The sequence below is a fragment of the Streptopelia decaocto genome (assembly GCF_964273445.1).
Source record: "Streptopelia decaocto genome assembly, contig: HAP1_SCAFFOLD_2211, whole genome shotgun sequence".
NCBI classification, from domain to species: Eukaryota; Metazoa; Chordata; class Aves; order Columbiformes; family Columbidae; genus Streptopelia; species Streptopelia decaocto.
The window spans coordinates 1-19,000 of NW_028117044.1; the positions used below are offsets into that span (position 1 = coordinate 1).

Consider the following 19,000-nt stretch of genomic DNA (forward strand, 5'->3'; position numbering starts at 1 on the left):
GGGTCCCCCTGGGTCCCCCCGAACTCCTGGGTCCCCGTCCCCCCACCCCGCGCTGCTCACCCGCCCCCCGCGCCCCCCACCCAGGTTCTCCACCAGCTTCGCCTACTACGGGCTGGCCATGGACCTGCAGAACTTCGACTTCGACATCTTCGTGATGCAGATGGTGTTCGGCGCCGTGGACATCCCGGCCAAGCTCGTGTCCGTCCTCACCATCACCTTCGTGGGCCGGCGCTTCACCCAGTCCTGCACCCTCATCGTGGCCGGCTTGGCCATCCTGGCCAACATCCTGGTGCCACGAGGTGACCGCGGTGGGTTGAGCTGGGGGTGGTGGCCCCTTGGTCTCCAGCACCACCTGGAAGGTCCAACCTCAACTCAACCCATTGAGAAGTTGGGTTATTTTGACCATTTGGTGGAAATCGCGGCGTTTTGGGGTCTCCCCTCCCCGTCCCCCATTGCCAACCCAACTGGTGCCACCAAGGCAGTGGCCACGGTGGCCCCATTGGCTTGAGCTGGGGGTGGTGGCCCCTTGGTCTCCAGCACCACCTGGAGCGACCAAACCAACCTCAACTCAACCCATTGAGAAGTTGGATTATTTCAACCATTTGGTGGAAATGGCGGCGATTCGGGGTCTCCCTGTCCCCGTCGCCACCACCAGCCCAAGGGCAGCACCGCGTGTCCCCGCAGAGCTGCGGACGCTCCGCACCGCGCTGGCCGTGCTGGGGAAGGGCTGCTTGGCCGCGTCCTTCAACTGCGCCTTCCTGTACACGGGCGAGCTCTACCCCACCGTGATCCGGTGAGACCCGCGGGCGCCGGGGGGCGGCGGCGGCGCCGGGAGGCACCGGGCGGCCCCTCAGCGCCCCCTGCGCCCGCAGGCAGACGGGGATGGGCTTGGCCAACACGCTGGCGCGGGCGGGCAGCATGACGGCGCCGCTGGTGCGCATGGCGGGGGACGCGGCGCCGGCGCTGCCGCTCGTCATCTACGGCGCCGCCCCGGTGCTGTCGGGGCTGGTGGCCGCGTTCCTGCCCGAGACCCGCGACACCGCGCTGCCGGAGACGATGCAGGACCTGCAGCGGAGGTGGGACGGACGGACGGACGGAACAGGGAGGGATGGACGGACGGACGGACGGGGGGATGCGGTGGGGAGGGAGAGAAGGGGTGGTGGGGTGTGGGGATGGACAGACAGATGGACAGAGGGTTGGTGGGACAGGGGGATGGATGGAGGGCTGGTTGGATATGGGGATGGAAGGATGGATGGACAGACAGACGGACAGAGGGTTGGTGGGACAGGGGGATGGATGGACGGACAGTTGGTTGGATGTGGGGATGGAAGAATGGATGGACAGACAGATGGACAGAGGGTTGGTGGGACAGGGGGATGGATGGACGGACAGTTGGTTGGATATGGGGATGGAAGGATGGATGGACAGACAGATGGACAGAGGGTTGGTGGGACAGGGGGATGGACGGACGGACAGTTGGTTGCATGTGGGGATGGAAGGATGGATGGACAGACAGATGGACAGAGGGTTGTTGGGGTGTGGGGATGGATGGATGGAGGGTTGGTTGGACATGGGGATGGACAGACAGACAGACAGATGGGCAGAGGGTTGGTGGGACGTGGCGATGGATGGATGGAGGGTTGGTTGGACATGGGGATGGATGGATGGACAGACAGACGGACAGAGGGTTGGTGGGGCATGGGGATGGACAGAGGGTTTGGATGGATGGACAGACAGAGGGTTGGCCATGGGGATGGATGGACGAAGGGTTGGACATGGGGATGGACAGACAGACGGACGGACGAATGGAGGGTGGGCTGGACACGGGGACAGACATACAGACGGTTGGATGTGGGGATGGACAGACAGTGGGGGCAACGAGCAGAGCAAGGGACGGACGAAAGGACGGACAGAGGGACGGACACGTCAATGGGGCAAGAGGGGGGGACAACGACACCAACCCCCCCCAACCCCCCCCCAACCCCCCCCCGGCCCCTCCCCCACGCTCGTGCCCCGCAGGCCCCTCCCCCGCGAGGACGCCGGGAGCCTCCAGGTGCCGCTTCGCGCCGGCGTCACCGCGGGGGCCTCGTAGACCCCCCCGCCCCCCACCCCCCAGACCCCAAATCCCACCCCAGAGCCCCCACATTGATGCAGTGGGGGGGGGGGGGGGGGAGTTGGGGGGCTCCCCCCCCCCCCCAAAGAGCCAAGTGACACGGGTGACATCGGCCACCGAGTGTCCCCGTGGAGGTTGGGGACAATGTCCCCTCCCCCCCCCCGCTAAAATAAATGGACTCAAAGAAACGTTTCAAAAGCAGAAAATGGTTCAAAGCGCGGGGGGGGGTGGGGTGGGGGAGGGGCGGCTGTTTTCCCACCCGCGGGGGGTCCCGAGCAGCTGGGCTGCCCCACCCCCAATGGCAACACGGGACCTGCGGGGGGGCAGCGGCCTCGTGGCCCCGCCGGGGGGAGGGGGACGGAGCAGGGGGACCCAGGCGTCCGGGGGGGACCCAGGCGTCCGGGAGGATCCAGGCATCTGGGGGGACCCAGGCATCCGGGGGGACCTACCCGTCCGGGGGGACCCAGGCGTCCGGGGGGACCCAGGCGTTCGGGGGGACCTCGAGGACCCACAGATCCCGGGTATCTCCCCCCGCCCCCGCCATGTCCCCCCCTATGCCCCCCCCGCCCGCGGTTCAAGGGGCTCCATTGGGGGTGGGGGGGTGGACGCACCCAAGGGTGTCACCGGTTGGGGCCGTTTTGTGTCACTGAACCACAACGGGGTCAAAGATCAAGGGGGTGGGGGGGCTTTAAATGGGGGCGGGGCCAAGGAAGGGGGCGGGGCCGGGGCCAGAGGGACGAGGGAGCAGCCGGAGCCGGGACTGGGAGACACTGGGAGGAACCGGAGCCGTAACCAGGTGAGTGGACCAATTGGTGATCAATACCTTGATCGGGAGAGGCCAATGGATGCGCAGGAGGGGGATTGAGGATCAATAGACTGAGCAATGGAGGGAAGGTGGATCAATAGGGAGGTTCCAGGTCAAGAGGTTGATCAATAGAGAGATTGGGATCGATACATTGATCAATAAAAGGGTGAGAAAGCAACAGATTGAGATTAAAGATCAATAGATTGAGATCAAAGATCAATATCTTGAGATTAAAGATCAATAGATTGAGATTAAAGATGAATAGATTGTGATTAAAGATCAATACATTGAGATTAAAGATTAATAGATTGAGATTAAAGATCAACAGATCAATCAATGGAAAGACTGATCAATAGGAATATTATAGGCAAGCTGATTGATAGATAAGGATCAATACATTGATTGATAAGGATCAATACATTGATTGATAAGATGATAACTCAATAAATCGATCGATAGATCAATTGCTTGATCAAGAGAGAGTGACTGAGCAGTTGATCAATCGATGAAGATGCCAACATTGATTGATAGATTATGGGCCAGTGGGTTGATCAATAGAGGCCAATCAACCGATAGATCAATCAAGAGGTTAAAGGTCAATAAATTGATCAATGGCCAACCCTTGGTCAACCCTTGGCCAACCCTTGGTCACTCATTGGCCAACCCTTGGCCAGCCACAGTCAACCTTTGGCCACCCCTTGGCCAACCATTGGCCAAGACTTCATCACCCATTGGGCAACCCTTGGCCACCCTTTGGCCACCCCTTGGCCACCTCTTGGCCAACCACTGGCCACCCCTTGGCCAACCATTGGCCCACCCTTGGCCAACTCTTGGCCAACCATTGGCCAAGACTTCATCACCCATTGGTCAACCCTTGGCCAACCTTTGGCCACCCCTTGGCCAACCCTCTGGCCAACCCTTGGCCAACCATTGGCCAACCCTTTGGCCAACCCTTGGCCAACCCTTGGCCAACCCTTTGGCCAGCCCTCTGGCCAACACTTGGCCACCTCTTGGCCAACCATTGGCCAACACTTGGTCACTCATTGGCCAACCATTGGCCATTCTTTGGCCAACCCTTGGCCAACCCTTGGCCAACCCTTGGTCACTCATAGGCCAACTGTTGGCAAACCGTTGGCCAACCCTTGGCCAACCCTTGGTCACTCATAGGCCAACCATTGGCAAACCGTTGGCCAACCCTTGGTCACTCATAGGCCAACTGTTGGCAAACTGTTGGCCAACCGTTGGCCAACCACTGTCCTCCCCTCCCCCAGCCGACCTTGACCTGGCCATGACCTTTGCGGAGCTGCTGGCGCGGCTGGGGGGGATGGGCCGCTTCCAGGTGCGCTACGTGGCGGCGCTGGCCGTGCCGCTGCTCATGCTGGCCAGTCACAACGTGCTGCAGAACTTCACCGCCGGCGTCCCCGAGCACCACTGCCGGCCCCGCGCCGCGGCCAACGGCAGCGCCGCCAACGTCCCGCTCGTCGTCGCCGTCCCCCACGACGGCCACCGGCGGCCCCAGCGCTGCCGCCGCTTCGTGGAGCACCAGTGGGGCCTCCTGGGCGCCAACGGCACCAACGGCACCGGCGGCGGCGCCGCCACCGAGCCCTGTCGCGACGGCTGGACCTACCGCGACGGCGTCTTCACCCGCACCGTCGTCACCGAGGTCTGGGGAGGCAGGGTGGTCCGGGGACCCAGGCGTCCGGGGATGGACAGGGACCCAGGCGTCTGGGTGGACAGGGACCCAGGCATCCAGGGGGATGGGGACCCAGGCGTCCGGGGGTGGATGGGGATTCAGGCATCCAGGTGTATGGGGACCCAGGCATCCGGGTGTATGGGGACCCAGGCGCCTGGGGGTGGATGGGGATCCAGGCGTCCGGGGGGATGGGGACCCAGGCGTCCAGGTGGATGGGGACCCAGGCATCCGGGAGGTGGATGGGGACCCAGGCGTCCAGGGGGACGGGGACCCAGGTGTCTGGGGGTGGATGGGGATCCAGGCATCCAGGGAGATGGGGACCCAGCTGTCCGAGGGGACGGGGACCCAGGCGTCCGGGGGATGGGGACCCAGGCGTCCGGGGGTGGACGGGGACCCAGGCGTCCGGGGGTGGACGGGGACCCAGGCGTCCGGGGTGACGCGCTGTCCCCGGGCAGTGGGACCTGGTGTGCGAGGCCAAGGCGCTGCGGGACGTGGCGCAGTCCATCTACATGGCCGGGGTCCTGCTGGGCTCCATCCTCTTCGGGGTCCTGTCCGACAGGTACCGCGGGAACTGGGGGGAACTGGGATGAACTGGGAGGCACTGGGAGGAACTGGGAAGGGGTGGGGATGGGGATGGAGGTGCTGGGAGGAACTGGGAGGAACTGGGAGGAGGAGAAGGGGAGAGGCGTCTTGTGTCCCCATCCCAGTGCTCCCAGTGCCCCGTGTCACCCATCCCAGTGCTCCCAGTGCCCCGTGTCACCCATCCCAGTGCTCCCAGTGCTCCCAGTGCCCCGTGTCACCCATCCCAGTGCTCCCAGTGCTCCCAGTGCCCCGTGACCCCATCCCAGTGCTCCCAGTGCTCCCAGTGCCCCGTGACCCCATCCCAGTGCTCCCAGTGCCCCGTATCACCCATCCCAGTGCTCCCAGTGCTCCCAGTGCCCCGTGTCCCCATCCCAGTGCCCCCTGTCCCCATCCCAGTGCTCCCAGTGCTCCCAGTGCCCCGTGTCCCCATCCCAGCGCTCCCAGTGCCCCGTGTCACCCATCCCAGTGCCCCCTGTCCCCATCCCAGTGCTCCCAGTGCCCCGTGTCACCCATCCCAGTGCCCCCTGTCCCCATCCCAGTGCTCCCAGTGCCCCCTGTCCCCATCCCAGCGCTCCCAGTGCCCCATGTAACCCATCCCAGCGCTCCCAGTGCCCCGTGTCACCCATCCCAGTGCTCCCAGTGCCGTGTCCCGCAGGTGGGGGCGCCGGCTGGTGCTGAGCTGGTGTTACCTGCAGCTGGGGGTGTCGGGGACGGTGACGTCGGTCGCTCCCACCTTTGTCACCTACTGCGTGTGCCGCTGCCTGGGGGGCATGGCCATGGCGGGGGTGGCGCTCAACTCGGCCTCGCTCTGTGAGACATGGGGGGACTGGGGACACTGGGGACACTGGGGGGACCTGGGGACACTGGGGGACACTGGGGATGCTGGGGACACTGGGGACACTGGGGGGACCTGGGGACACTGGGGGACCAGGGGGGTGTCTGGTCCCACCACCTTCGGGGGCACCTGCTCTCCCCCCAACCCCTGTGAGGGTCCCAGTTCTCCCAGTTTGGCCCCATTGACCCTTGGGATGACCCAAACTCCAACCATTGACCGTTGGGTTGACCAAACAACCAACCATTGACCCAACAACCAACCGTTGACCTTTGGGATGACCCCAAATCCAGCCATGGACCCAACAACCAACCGTTGACCCTTGGGATGACCCAAAATCCAACCATTGACCAAACAACCAACCATTGACCCTTGGGATGACCCAAACTTCAACTCTTGACCCAAAATCCAACCATTGATTGTTGGGTTGACCAAACAACCAACCGTTGACCCTTGGGATGACCCAAAATCCAACCATTGACTGTTGGGTTGACCAAACAACCAACCATTGACCCAAAATCTAACCACTGACCCTTGGGATGACCCAACCTCCAACCACTGGCCATTGGGTTGACTCAACAACTAACCATTGACCCAACCTCCAACCACTGACCCAAACTTCAACCATTGACTATTGGGTTGACCCAACAACCAACCATTGACCCTTGGGATGACCCAAAATCCAACTATTGACCCAAAATCCAACTGTTGACCCTTGGGATGACCCAAACTCCAACCATTGGCCATTGGGTTGACCCAACCTCCAACCATTGACCCAACCTCCAACCATTGGCCATTGGGTTGACCCAACCTCCAACCATTGACCCAACCTCCATCCATTGGCCATTGGGTTGACCCAACCTCCAACCACTGACCCAACCTCCAACCATTGGCCATTGGGTTGACCCAACCTCCAACCATTGACCCAACCTCCAACCATTGGCCATTGGGTTGACCCAACCTCCAACCACGGCCCCTGGGTCCCCGCCGTCCCTCCGTGCCCCCGGAGCTCCCGGTGACGCGGTTTCCGGGCAGGCATGGAGTGGATCCCCACGGGCGCCCGCGCCGTGGTCGGCACCATCAACGGCTACTGCTACACGCTGGGCCAGTTCGTGCTGGCCGGCGTGGCCTTCGCGCTGCCCCACTGGCGCCGCCTGCAGCTCGCCGTGTCCCTGCCCTTCTTCCTCTTCTTCCTCTACTCCTGGTACGGGGGACCCAGGCGTCCGGGCGGCCGCCCTGCCCCCACCACGCTGGGTTTTGGGGGGTCCTGGGGGGCCCTTGGAGGGGGTGGGGACACCTGGGTCCTCAGTGGGTGGTGGGAGGTGGAGGGTGGGAGAAGGGACCCAGCCCGGATGCTTGGGTCCCTCCCGAACTCCTGGGTCCCTCCTGAACTCCTGGGTCCCTCCCGAACTCCTGGGTGCCTCCCGAACTCCTGGGTCCCTCCCAAACTCCTGGGTCCCCCCCGCACTCCTGGGTCCCTCCCGAACTCCTGGGTCCCTCCCAAACTCCTGGGTCCCCCCCGAACTCCTGGGTCCCTCCCGAACTCCTGGGTCCCTCCCGAACTCCTGGGTCCCTCCCGAACTCCTGGGTCCCTCCTGAACTCCTGGGTCCCCCCCGAACTCCTGGGTCCCTCCCGAACTCCTGGGTCCCTCCCGAACTCCTGGGTCCCTCCTGAACTCCTGGGTCCCCCCCGGACGCCTGGGTCCCTCCCTGAACTCCTGGGCCCCCCCCGGACGCCTGGGTTCCCCCCCGAACTCCTGGGTCCCTCCCGAACTCCTGGGTCCCTCCCGAACTCCTGGGTCCCTCCCGAACTCCTGGGTCCCCCCTGAACTCCTGGGTCCCTCCTGAACTCCTGGGTCCCTCCCGAACTCCTGGGTCCCCCCGAACTCCTGGGTCCCCCCTGAACTCCTGGGTCCCTCCTGAACTCCTGGGTCCCCCCCGAACTCCTGGGTCCCCCCGAACTCCTGGGTCCCCGCGCTCCTGGGTCCCCAGGCTGCTGCCCGAGTCCGCGCGCTGGCAGGTGATCTCGGGGAGGCCCGACCTGGCCCTCCAGGGGCTCCGCAAAGTCGCTCGTGTCAACGGGAGGAGGGACGAGGGCGACAAGCTCAGCGTGGAGGTGCCGGGGGGGCCGCCCCCCACCCCAAATCCCCCAGATCCCCCCAGATCCCCATCCTGACCCCCCCCAAACCACCCTGATCAACCCAGCCCCCGCTGAGCCCAGCTGGATCCCCCCCGATCACCCAGATCCCCCCCAATCCCCCCCACCCATCAGATCCCCCCATATGCCACCCCCAATTCCCCCCAGTTCCCCCCTGGATCCCCCCAGATCCCACCCCCAATTCCCCCCAATTCTCCCCCAAATCTCCCCAATTCCCCCCTGGATCCCCACTTTTCCCACCCCCAATTCCTCCCAGTTCCCCCCTGGATCCCCCCAGATCCCACCCCAAATCTCCCCAGTCCCCCCTGGATCCCCCCATATCCCACCCCCAGATCCCCCCAGTTCCCCCTGGATCCCCCCAGATCCCACCCCAAATCTCCCCAGTCCCCCCTGGATCCCCCCATATCCCACCCCCAGTTCCCCCCAGTCCCCCCTGGATCCCCCCATATCCCACCCCCAATTCCCCCCAGTTCCCCCTGGATCCCCCCAGATCCCACCCCCAATTCCCCCCAGTTCCCCCTGGATCCCCCCAGATCCCACCCCAATTCCCCCCAGTCCCCCCTGGATCCCCCCATATCCCACCCCCAATTCCCCCCAGTTCCCCCTGGATCCCCCCAGATCCCACCCCCAATTCCCCCCAGTTCCCCCTGGATCCCCCCAGATCCCACCCCAAATCTCCCCAGTCCCCCCCGGATCCCCGACCCCCCCGCGTGTCCCCGCAGGTGCTGCAGGCCCTGGGGGCCGCGGGGGGCTCCGGGGGGGGCGTGGCCGCGCTGGTGCGCAGCGCCGGGGTGCGCAGGGTGAGCGGCGGCGTCGCCTGCGTCTGGCAAGTGATTTGGGGCAAAAAAAGGGACTTTTGGGAAAAACACATTTTGGGGGCAAACAACCACGTTTTGGGGGGGAAATCCACTGGTCTGAGGGTCCAAACTCACCTTTTGAGGGTCCAAACTCACCTTTTTGGGGGGTCAAACCCAACTCTTGTTGGCTAAACCCCAACTCCCGTTGGCCAGTACTCAACTCTCATTGGTCAAACCCAACTCTTGTTGGCTAAACCCCAACTCCCGTTGGCCAGTACTCAACTCTCATTGGCCAAACCCAACTCTTGTTGGCCAAACCCCAACTCCCGTTGGCCAGTACTCAACTCTCATTGGCCGAACCCCAACCCTCATTGGCCATTATCCTACTCTAATTGGCCAGTACTCAACTCCCATTGGCCGAACCCCAACTTTTATTGGTCAGTACCCAACCCTCATTGGCCAGTATCCTACTCTCATTGGCCAGTACTCAACTCTTGTTGGCCAAACCCCAACTCTCATTGGCCAAACCCCAACTTTTATTGGTCAGTACCCAACTCTCGTTGGCCAGTACTCAACTCTCATTGGCCAGTACTCAACTCTCATTGGCCAAACCCCAACTCTCGTTGGCCAAACCCCAACTCTCGTTGGTCACTATCCTACTCTCATTGGCCAGTACTCAACTCTCGTTGGCCAGTACCCAACTTCTGGTGGCCAAACGCACCTTTTGGTGGCCAAACCCACCTCTTGAGCCCAAACTCAGCGTTTGGGTCCCGAGGCGGCCGCTGCGGGTGCCGCGTTGTGAGCGGAACCGCGGGCTTTGGGCAGGTTCTCCACCAGCTTCGCGTACTACGGGCTGGCCATGGACCTGCAGGGCTTCGGCGTGGACGTGTACGTGAGCCAGCTGCTCTTCGCCGCCGTGGACGTGCCGGCCAAGCTGGCGTCGGCCGTGGCCGTGATGCGCGGGGGCCGGCGCGTGGCGCAGGGCGGCTCCTTGGCGCTGGCCGGGGGCTGCATCCTGGCCACCATGCTGGTGCCCAGCGGTGGGTGCAGGGGATGGGTGGGACACGATGGCGTGGGACACGATGGGGTGGAGGTTGAAGGACAATGGAAGGGAGGACGATGGGGTGGAGGACAATGGAAGATGATGGGATGGAGGGATGAAGAACAATGGGATGGAGGATGATGGGGTGGATGATGATGGGGTGGAGGATGATGGGGTGGATGATGATGGGGTGGATGATGATGGGGTGGAGGATGATGGGGTGGAGGATGATGGGGTGGAGGATGATGGGATGGAGGATGATGGGATGGAGGATGATGGGATGGAGGATGATGGGATGGAGGATGATGGGGTGGATGATGATGGGATGGAGGATGATGGGGTGGATGATGATGGGTGGAGGGCGATGGGGTGGAGGACGATGGAAGATGATGGGATGGAGAGATGAAGAACAATAGGATGGAGGATGATGGGATGGAGGACAATGGAAGATGATGGGATGGAGAGATAAAGAACAATAGGATGGAGGATGATGGGATGGAGGACAATGGAAGATGATGGGATGGAGGGATGAAGAACAATGGGATGGAGGATGATGGGATGGATGATGATGGGGTGGATGATGATGGGATGGATGATGATGGGGTGGATGATGATGGGTGGAGGGCGATGGGGTGGAGGACGATGGAAGATGATGGGATGGAGGGATGAAGAACAATGGGATGGAGGATGATGGGATGGACGACAATGGAAGATGATGGGATGGAGAGATGAAGAACAATGGGATGGAGGACAATGGGATGGAGGATGATGGGATGGAGGATGATGGAAGATGATGGGATGGAGAGATGAAGAACAATGGGATGGAGGACGATGGGATGAAGGATGATGGGATGGAGGATGATGGGATGGAGGATGATGGGATGGAGAGATGAAGAACAATGGGATGGAGGACGATGGGGTGGAGGACGATGGGGTGGAAGATGGATGGTGGAGGACGCTGGGGTGGAGGGTCAGGGTCACTGGTGGCCCCTGGGCCACCGTTCGGGGGGTCCCCGGGACGCCGGCCGAGGTGCCACCTCCCGCCCTGCCCCAGAGCTGCAGGCGCTGCGCTTGACCTTGGCCGTGATCGGGAAGGGCGCCCTGGCCGCCTCCTTCAACTGCGCCTACATCTTCACCGGGGAGCTCTTCCCCACCGCCATCAGGTGCGCGGCCACCGCGCCGGGAGGGGCCACCCGCGCTGGGCGGGGCCACCTGCAGTGGGCGGGGCCACCACAGCCCAACCTCTGCCCACCCAACCGCTCATCCGGCCATGAACCAACCAACCATCCAACCAATCAACTCATCAACCAACCAACCTCCCAACCAATCAACCCATCCAACAAACTGGCCAATCAGCCACCCAACCAACCATTCATCCAACCAATCAACCTGCCAACCAATCAACCCACCCAACCAACCGTCCAACCAGTCACCCAACCAACAATCCAACCAACCGATAAATCAACCCCCAACCAACCAACCAACCAACCAACCATCCAACCAACCAACCCAACCAACCGTCCATCCAACCAATCAACCCAACCAACCAACCAACCCAACCAACAATCCAACCAACCGATAAATCAACCCCCAACCAACCATCCAACCATCCAACCAACCATCCAACCAACCAACCACCCACCCAACCAACCACCCACCCAACCAATCAACCCAACCAACCGTCCATCCAACCAATCAACCCAACCAACCAAGCAACCCAACCAACCATCCAACCAATCAACCCAAACACCCATCCATCCAACCAACTGTCCAACCAACCAATCAACCCAACCAACCAATCAACCCAACCAACCATCCAACCAATCAACCCAAACACCCATCCATCCAACCACCTGTCCAACCAACCAATCAACCCAACCAACTGTCCAACCAACCAACCAACCCAACCAACCAACCCAACCAATCAACCCAACCAACCAACCCAACCAACCAACCAACCCACCCAACTAATCAACCCAACCAACCATCCAACCAATCAACCCAACCAACCAATCAACCCAACCAACCAATCAACCCAACCAACCGCCCAACCAACCAATCAACCCAACCAACCAATCAACCCAACCAACCAATCAACCCAACCAACCAATCAACCCAACCAACCAACCAACCAACCAACCCAACCAATCAACCCAAGCAACCAACCAACCAACCCAACCAACCAAACCAAACAATCAACCCAACCAACCAATCAACCCAACCAACCCAACCAATCAACCCAACCAACCAACCAACCCAACCAACCAACCAACCCAACCAATCAACCCAACCAACCAACCCAACCAACCAACCCAACCACCCCCCGCCCCATCTCCCCCCGTCCGACCGGCGCTGTCCCGGCAGGCAGACGGGGCTGGGGCTCGGCGGCACCATGGCGCGCGTGGGCGGGATGATGGCGCCGCTGGTGCGCGTGGCCGGCGACGCGGCCCCCGCGCTGCCCCCCGTCATCTACGGGGTGACCCCCGTGCTGTCGGCGCTGCTCACGCTGCTGCTGCCCGAGACGCGCAACGCGCCGCTGCCCGAGACCCTGCAAGACCTGGAGACGCGGTGAGGGGCGCCGGGACCCGAGTTTGGGGGAGACGGGGCGTGGGGAGCCAGAGTTTGGGGGGAGACGGGGGGTCTGGGGACCAAGAGTTTGGGGGGAAACGGGGGGTTTGGGGACCCAGAGTTTGGGGTGAAGAACACGGGGTCTGGGGACCAAGAGTTTGGGGGGAAACGGGGGGTTTGGGGACCCAGAGTTTGGGGGAAATGGGGGGTTTGGGGACCAAGAGTTTGGGGGGAGACGGGGGGTCTGGGGACCAAGAGTTTGGGGTGAAGAACACGGGGTCTGGGGACCAAGAGTTTGGGGGGAGACGGGGTTTGGGGACCCAGAGTTTGGGTGAAAACGGGGGGTTTGGGGACCCAGAGTTTGGGGGGAAAACCACGGGGTTTGGGGCAGGAAGGGATGAGGGTTTTGGGGTGAAAAGGGATGAAGGTTTTGGGGTGAAAAGGGATGAAGGTTTTGGGGTGAAGAGCCAGAGTTTTGGGGCAAGAGGTGGCCAAGATTTTGGGGCGAGAAGGGATGAAGGTTTTGGGGTGAGAACAGACCAAGGTTTTGGGGTGAAAACCAGAGGTTCTGGGGTCAGAAGGGACAAAGATTTTGGGGTGAAGAGGTTTTGGGGTGAGAAGTGACGCTTTTGGGTCCTGGCAGAGCCGGTCGCGCCAAGGCCACCGACGGCACCGGCGCCGTCACCGTCCCCCTGCGCGACACCCGCGCCTGACGGGGACTTCACCAACTTCACCAAAACGCCGGCTTTTACACCAAACCCCGGGGGACCCCGGCGTCCGGGACAGCCCCCCCACCCCCCTAATGAGCTTAATGAGGATTAAGGTCCCCAAATCGTTACCCGGACGCCTGGGTCCCGACGCTGCGGCTCCGGCCTTTGCCCTAACGCGGCTCATTTGGCTGAAAAATAAAGGCGCAAGAGATTAATTTTCACGTCACGCCGGGGGCCGAAAGCCCCAAATCCGGGGGATTTTAGCCCAAAAACGAGGCCGCAGCCATCGAGTTGCGGCCCGGAACCAAAATTGGGGTTTTTACCCCAAAAACCAGGGTGGGAAAAGCTCAGTATCAGCACTCGCAGGAGCCACATGGAAGTACCAAAAATGGGGGGTTTTACCCCAAAAAACAGGGCGGAAAAGCTCAGTATCAGCACCTACAGAAACCACATAGAAGTACCAAAAATGGGGGTTTTTACCCCAAAAACCAGGGCGGGAAAAGCTCAGGATCAGCACTCACAGGAGCCACATGGAAGTACCAAAATCGGGGGTTTTTAACCCAAAACCAGCTCTCACAGAAGCCACATAAAAGCACCTAAATTGGGGTTTTTTACCCCAAATGCAGCGCCCCCGTGCCCCAAACGCCCCATTTTTGCCCCAAACGCCCCGTTTTTGCCCCAAACGCCCCATTTTTGCCCCAAACGCCCCGTTTTTGCCCCAAACGCCCCGTTTTCGCCCCAAACGCCCCGTTTTTCCAAAGCGCCGCGTTTTTCTCCATTTTATTACGAAAAGAAGCGGTTTTGGTGCCGTCCTCGGCTCCTCCCGGCACAGACCCGGCCGGAAGCTCCACCGAGGGGGATTTGGGGACAAACCCCCCCGGTTTGGGCCATTTGGGGGCCCGGCCCCGGCGGGGGCGCCAAAAACTTGCACCCCCCCTCGTTTTGAACCAAAACGCCTTCGTTTCCACCCAAATCGCGCTTGGGGGGGGTGGGGGGGTGGGGAGGGGGGAGCAGAGAAACCACCGGGGTTGATTTTTGGTGTACGGGCGTTTGTTTTGAGGGGGTTTTGGTCAATTTGGAGCGGTTTTGGTTGGTTTGGGGGGGATTTTGGGGGGATTTTGGGTGGTTTTGGGGCGGTTCGAGTCCCGGGCGGCTCCTCGGGGGGGTCGGAGGTAGGTTTTGAGTTGATTTTGCTATAAAACAGGCACATTCAGTCAACGGGACCCTGGGGGGGGAGGGGGGGTGGGGGATGGGGCGTCAGCGGCGGTTTGGGGGTAAAAAGCGGCTTTTTGGCCCCAAAATGAAACCCTGTGCGACCGTGCCGGAAACCCCAACATGGGCGGTTTCGCCCCGTTTTGCGGCAGCGGGGGGGGGGGGGGGGGGACCCCAAAGGGAGGGAATTTGACCCGTTTTGTGCCGGTCGGGGGTTAAGGCCTCGTGGGGGGGGGGGGGGGAGGGGAACGGAAAGAAAAACCCCAACAATTCACCCCAAAAATGCGGAAAGGAGGAAAAGGCCCCAAAACGTGGGGCCCAAAGGGGCCCCCCCGCCGCGATTTGGGTGGAAAAGCGGGAAAAGGGCGATTTTCCCGCCAAAACTGCTTGGGGGGGGGGGGGGGGCGGGTGTTGTTTTGGGGTGAAAAACGCCCTTTTGGGGGTTGGGGGGAATGGGGGAAATGGACCCAAAATGGGCGGGAAGGGTGAGGAGGGAAAATGGGGGGAAAGAGGGAAAATGACACTTAAAAAACAGCAAGTTCTGGATCATGAGGGGAAATGAGAGAAATTACAGGAAATGAGGAGGAAACAACTGGGGGAAATAAGAGGAAATAAGAGAAATTAGAAGAAATTAAAGAAAATAAGAGAAAATAAGAGAAAATAAGAGAAGGGAAAATAAAGGATGAAGAGAAATTGGAGAAAATAAGAGGAAGGAAAATAGAGGAAAATAAAGAAATAAAGGAAAATTTAAAAGGGGAAGGAAATAAAATGAAAGGAAATAAAGGAAATAAAACTAAAGGAAATAAAACAAAGGAAATAAAACTAAAGGAAATAAAGGAAATAAAACTAAAGGAAATAAGGGAAAAGAGGAAATAAGAGGAAACAAATGGGAAATAGGAGAAAGAGGGAGAAGAGATGAAATTGGAGCAAAAGAATGGAGACAAAATAAAGGGAAATAAAGGGAAATAAAAGGGAAATAAAGGGAAATCAAAGGAAAACAAAGGGAAATCAAAGGAAATCAAAGGAAATCAAAGGAAATGAAGGGAAATCAAAGGGAAGTGAAGGGAAATCAAAGGGAAGTGAGGGAAGTGAAGGCAGCGGAGCGGCGGCTCAGGCGCTGGGCTGGCCCTGGTGGTTCTGGTAGATCGAGGCCTTGTCCTTCAGCAGGTCCAGACACAGGTGGCAGCTCCAGCTCCCTGCAATTAGCGCAATTAACGCTCATTAACGCTCGGTAACACCCGGAACTGCCCAGGGAACCCGCGGGGACCCCAGAGCCGCCCATCCCCCCTCGTTAACCCCCAACCGGCCGCGCGTTGATCATCAACCGGCGGGGGGATAATTAACCAGCGGGTTAATTAAGCGCGGGGATAATTAACCAGCGGGTTCGTTAAGCGGGACCATTTGGGGGGGGGGGGAAGGGGGTTTGCCGTGAATCAGCACAAGGGGGGAGGGGGGGAAGCCCCAAAATGGGCCAAAAGCCAGAGGTTTGGGGGACGAGTGATGTCGGCCACGGGTTCTGGGGTGAAAAAGGCCTTTTCAGTCAAAATGAGTGTTTTGGGGTCCAAGGGACAGCAGTGATGGGTTTTGGGGTCCAAGGGAGATCAATGATGGGTTTTGGGGTGACAAAAGGTCTTTTCAGTCAAAATGAGTGTTTTGGGGTCCAAGGGACAGCAGTGATGGGTTTTGGGGTCCAAGGGAGATCAATGATGGGTTTTGGGGTGACAAAAGGCCTTTTCAGTCAAAATGAGCGTTTTGGGGTCCAAGGGACATCAGTGATGGATTTTGGGGTGACAAAAGGCCTTTTCAGCCCAAACTGCGCGTTTTGGGGTCCAAGGGACATCAATGATGGGTTTTGGGGTCCAAGGGAGATCAATGAAGGATTTTGGGGTGAAAAAAGGCCTTTTCAGTCAAAATGAGTGTTTGGGGTCCAAGGGACATCAATGATGGGTTTTGGGGTGAAAAAGGCCTTTTCAGTCCAAACTGAGCGTTTTGGGGTACAAGGGACATCAATGATGGATTTTGGGGTGACAAAAGGCCTTTTCAGTCAAAAATGAGTGTTTTGGGGTCCAAGGGACTTTAATGATGGGTTTTGGGGTGACAAAAGGCCTTTTCAGCCCAAACTGAGCGTTTTGGGGTACAAGGGACAGCAGTGATGGGTTTTGGGGTCCAAGGGAGATCAATGATGGATTTTGGGGTGAAAAAGGCCTTTTCAGCCCAAACTGAGCGTTTTGGGGTACAAGAGACATCAGTGATGGGTTTTGGGGTCCAAGGGAGATCAATGATGGATTTTGGGGTGACAAAAGGCCTTTTCAGTCAAAAATGAGCGTTTTGGGGTCCAAGGGACAGCAGAGATGGATTTTGGGGTGACTTTGGGGCGTTTTGGCACCACTCGCTCACCTTCGGGGGGCTCGGCCATGGGGGGCGTCAGGCAGTACATGTGGTACCCGCGGTCACAGTCGTCGCAGAAAAGCAGCTGGTCCTGCGAAAACGCCCCAAATCCGGGTTTGAGCCCCAAAAACGCTTCTCCCGTGTCCCGCCAAGCGCCGAAACACGGGGATTTTCACCCAAAAAGAGCCCGCGGGACACGAAAAGCGCAACGATCGCCCCCAAAAAAGACACCGCGGTCTCCTACAGATCATTCAAATACAGAGATTCGCCCCCAAAAGATGTTTTGCTGGGGGTTTGGGGTGAAACATGGGGGTTTTGGGGTGAAACACGGGGGTTTTGGGGCACTCACGGCGTTCTCGGAGGTGCCGCAGATGTTGCAGCACTTGCACTCGCTGCATTGCCAGCGGTTTTGGGGTGAACCGCGGGGGTTTTGGGGTGAAACATGGGGGTTTTGGGGTGAACCGTGGGACTGGGTGATTTTGGGGTGAATTTGGTGGGTTTTGGGGCACTCACGTCGTTCTCGGAGGTGCCGCAGATGTTGCAGCACTTGCACTCGCTGCATTGCCAGCGGTTTTGGGGTGAACCACGGGGGTTTTGGGGTGAACCGCGGGCGTTTTGGGGTGAACCGCGGGGCTGGGTGATTTTGGGGTGAATGTGGCGGGTTTTGGGGCTCTGACTCACGTCGTTCTCGGAGGTGCCGCAGATGTTGCAGCACTTGCACTCGCTGCATTGCCAGCGGTTTTGGGGTGAACCGCGGGGGTTTTGGGGTGAACCGCGGGTGTTTTGGGGTGAACCGCGGGGGTTTTGGGGTGAACCGCGGGCGTTTTGGGGTGAACCGCGGGGGTTTTGGGGTGAACCGCGGGGGTTTTGGGGTGAACCGCGGGGCTGGGTGATTTTGGGGTGAATGTGGCGGGTTTTGGGGCTCTGACTCACGTCGTTCTCGGAGGTGCCGCAGATGTTGCAGCACTTGCACTCGCTGCATTGCCAGCGGTTTTGGGGTGAAACACGGGGGTTTTGGGGTGAACCGCGGGGGTTTTGGGGTGAACCGCGGGGCTGGGTGATTTTGGGGTGAATGTGGCGGGTTTTGGGGCTCTGACTCACGTCGTTCTCGGAGGTGCCGCAGATGTTGCAGCACTTGCACTCGCTGCATTGCCAGCGGTTTTGGGGTGAACCGCGGGGGTTTTGGGGTGAACCGCGGGGGTTTTGGGGTGAACCGCGGGGGTTTTGGGGTGAACCGCGGGGGTTTTGGGGTGAACCGCGGGGCTGGGTGATTTTGGGGTGAATGTGGCGGGTTTTGGGGCTCTGACTCACGTCGTTCTCGGAGGTGCCGCAGATGTTGCAGCACTTGCACTCGCTGCATTGCCAGCGGTTTTGGGGTGAACCGCGGGGGTTTTGGGGTGAACCGCGGGGGTTTTGGGGTGAACCGCGGGGGTTTTGGGGTGAACCGCGGGGGTTTTGGGGTGAACCGCGGGGCTGGGTGATTTTGGGGTGAATGTGGCGGGTTTTGGGGCTCTGACTCACGTCGTTCTCGGAGGTGCCGCAGATGTTGCAGCACTTGCACTCGATGCATTGCCAGCGATACGTCTTCACCGCCGCCATCATCACCGGCGTGAACTGCAGGCACGACGGGTGGCCTGGGGACAGGGACAGTGAGGGGGGGACCATGGGGACACCGAGGGACAATGGGGGACAGGGGGACACTGGGGGGACAGGGGGACAATGGGGGACAGGGGGACACTGAAGGACAGGGGACACTGGGGGACACTAAGGGGCACCCGAGGGACAGGGGGACACTGGGGGACATGGGGACACTGAGGACAGGTGGACACTGATGGCACAGGGGACAGGGGGACAATGGGGGACACTGAGGGAAAGGAGGACAATGGGGACAAGGGGACAATGAAGACGGAGGAACAATGAGGTACAGGGGGACAATGGGAACAGGGGGACATTGGGGGACAATAGGGACAGGGGGACAATGAGGACAGGGGACACTGGGGGACACTAAGAGACACCGAGGGACAGGGGGACACTGAGGGCACTGGGGACAGGGGGACGCTGGGGGACAGGGGGACACTGGGGGACAGGGGGACGCTGGGG

General features: G+C 60.3%; 3 protein-coding genes across 4 annotated transcripts; 2 read left to right on the forward strand and 1 right to left on the reverse strand.

The window, feature by feature from the left end:
• Positions 1–84: 84 nt before the first annotated feature.
• Positions 85–2,092, forward strand: LOC309451942 (solute carrier family 22 member 6-B-like; the record flags this gene model as incomplete). The annotated part of the gene is made up of 4 exons (XM_082076637.1): positions 85–299; positions 685–793; positions 873–1,076; positions 2,020–2,092. Coding segments are annotated over 4 exons (601 nt in total), but the record flags the coding sequence as incomplete, so codon positions are not given.
• A 2,114-nt stretch (positions 2,093–4,206) lies between these two features.
• LOC309451944 (solute carrier family 22 member 6-like) lies at positions 4,207–13,303 on the forward strand (the record flags this gene model as incomplete). The annotated part of the gene is made up of 10 exons (XM_082076638.1): positions 4,207–4,581; positions 5,067–5,170; positions 5,849–6,003; positions 7,061–7,229; positions 8,018–8,141; positions 8,906–9,009; positions 9,806–10,020; positions 11,077–11,185; positions 12,387–12,590; positions 13,234–13,303. The coding sequence occupies 10 exons, from the start codon at positions 4,207–4,209 to the stop codon at positions 13,301–13,303; spliced, it is 1,629 nt and encodes a 542-aa protein (XP_081932764.1).
• Positions 13,304–14,067: 764 nt separating this feature from the next.
• On the reverse strand, positions 14,068–18,848 carry LOC309451941 (zinc finger protein ubi-d4 B-like). Of its 2 annotated transcripts, none has more exons than XR_014186362.1 (3): positions 17,414–17,455; positions 16,910–16,991; positions 14,068–15,708 (listed from the first exon to the last, which is right to left on the reverse strand). XR_014186362.1 is itself a non-coding variant. In XM_082076636.1 (3 exons), exons 1-3 carry the CDS (start codon positions 18,563–18,565, stop codon positions 15,623–15,625), a joined length of 312 nt encoding a protein of 103 aa, XP_081932762.1. In that variant the 5' UTR covers positions 18,566–18,848; the 3' UTR covers positions 14,068–15,622. The 2 variants fall into 2 exon arrangements, 1 of the variants encoding a protein (XP_081932762.1); XM_082076636.1 differs by lacking the exon at positions 17,414–17,455 and adding an exon at positions 18,422–18,848.
• Between the last annotated feature and the right edge of the window lie 152 nt (positions 18,849–19,000).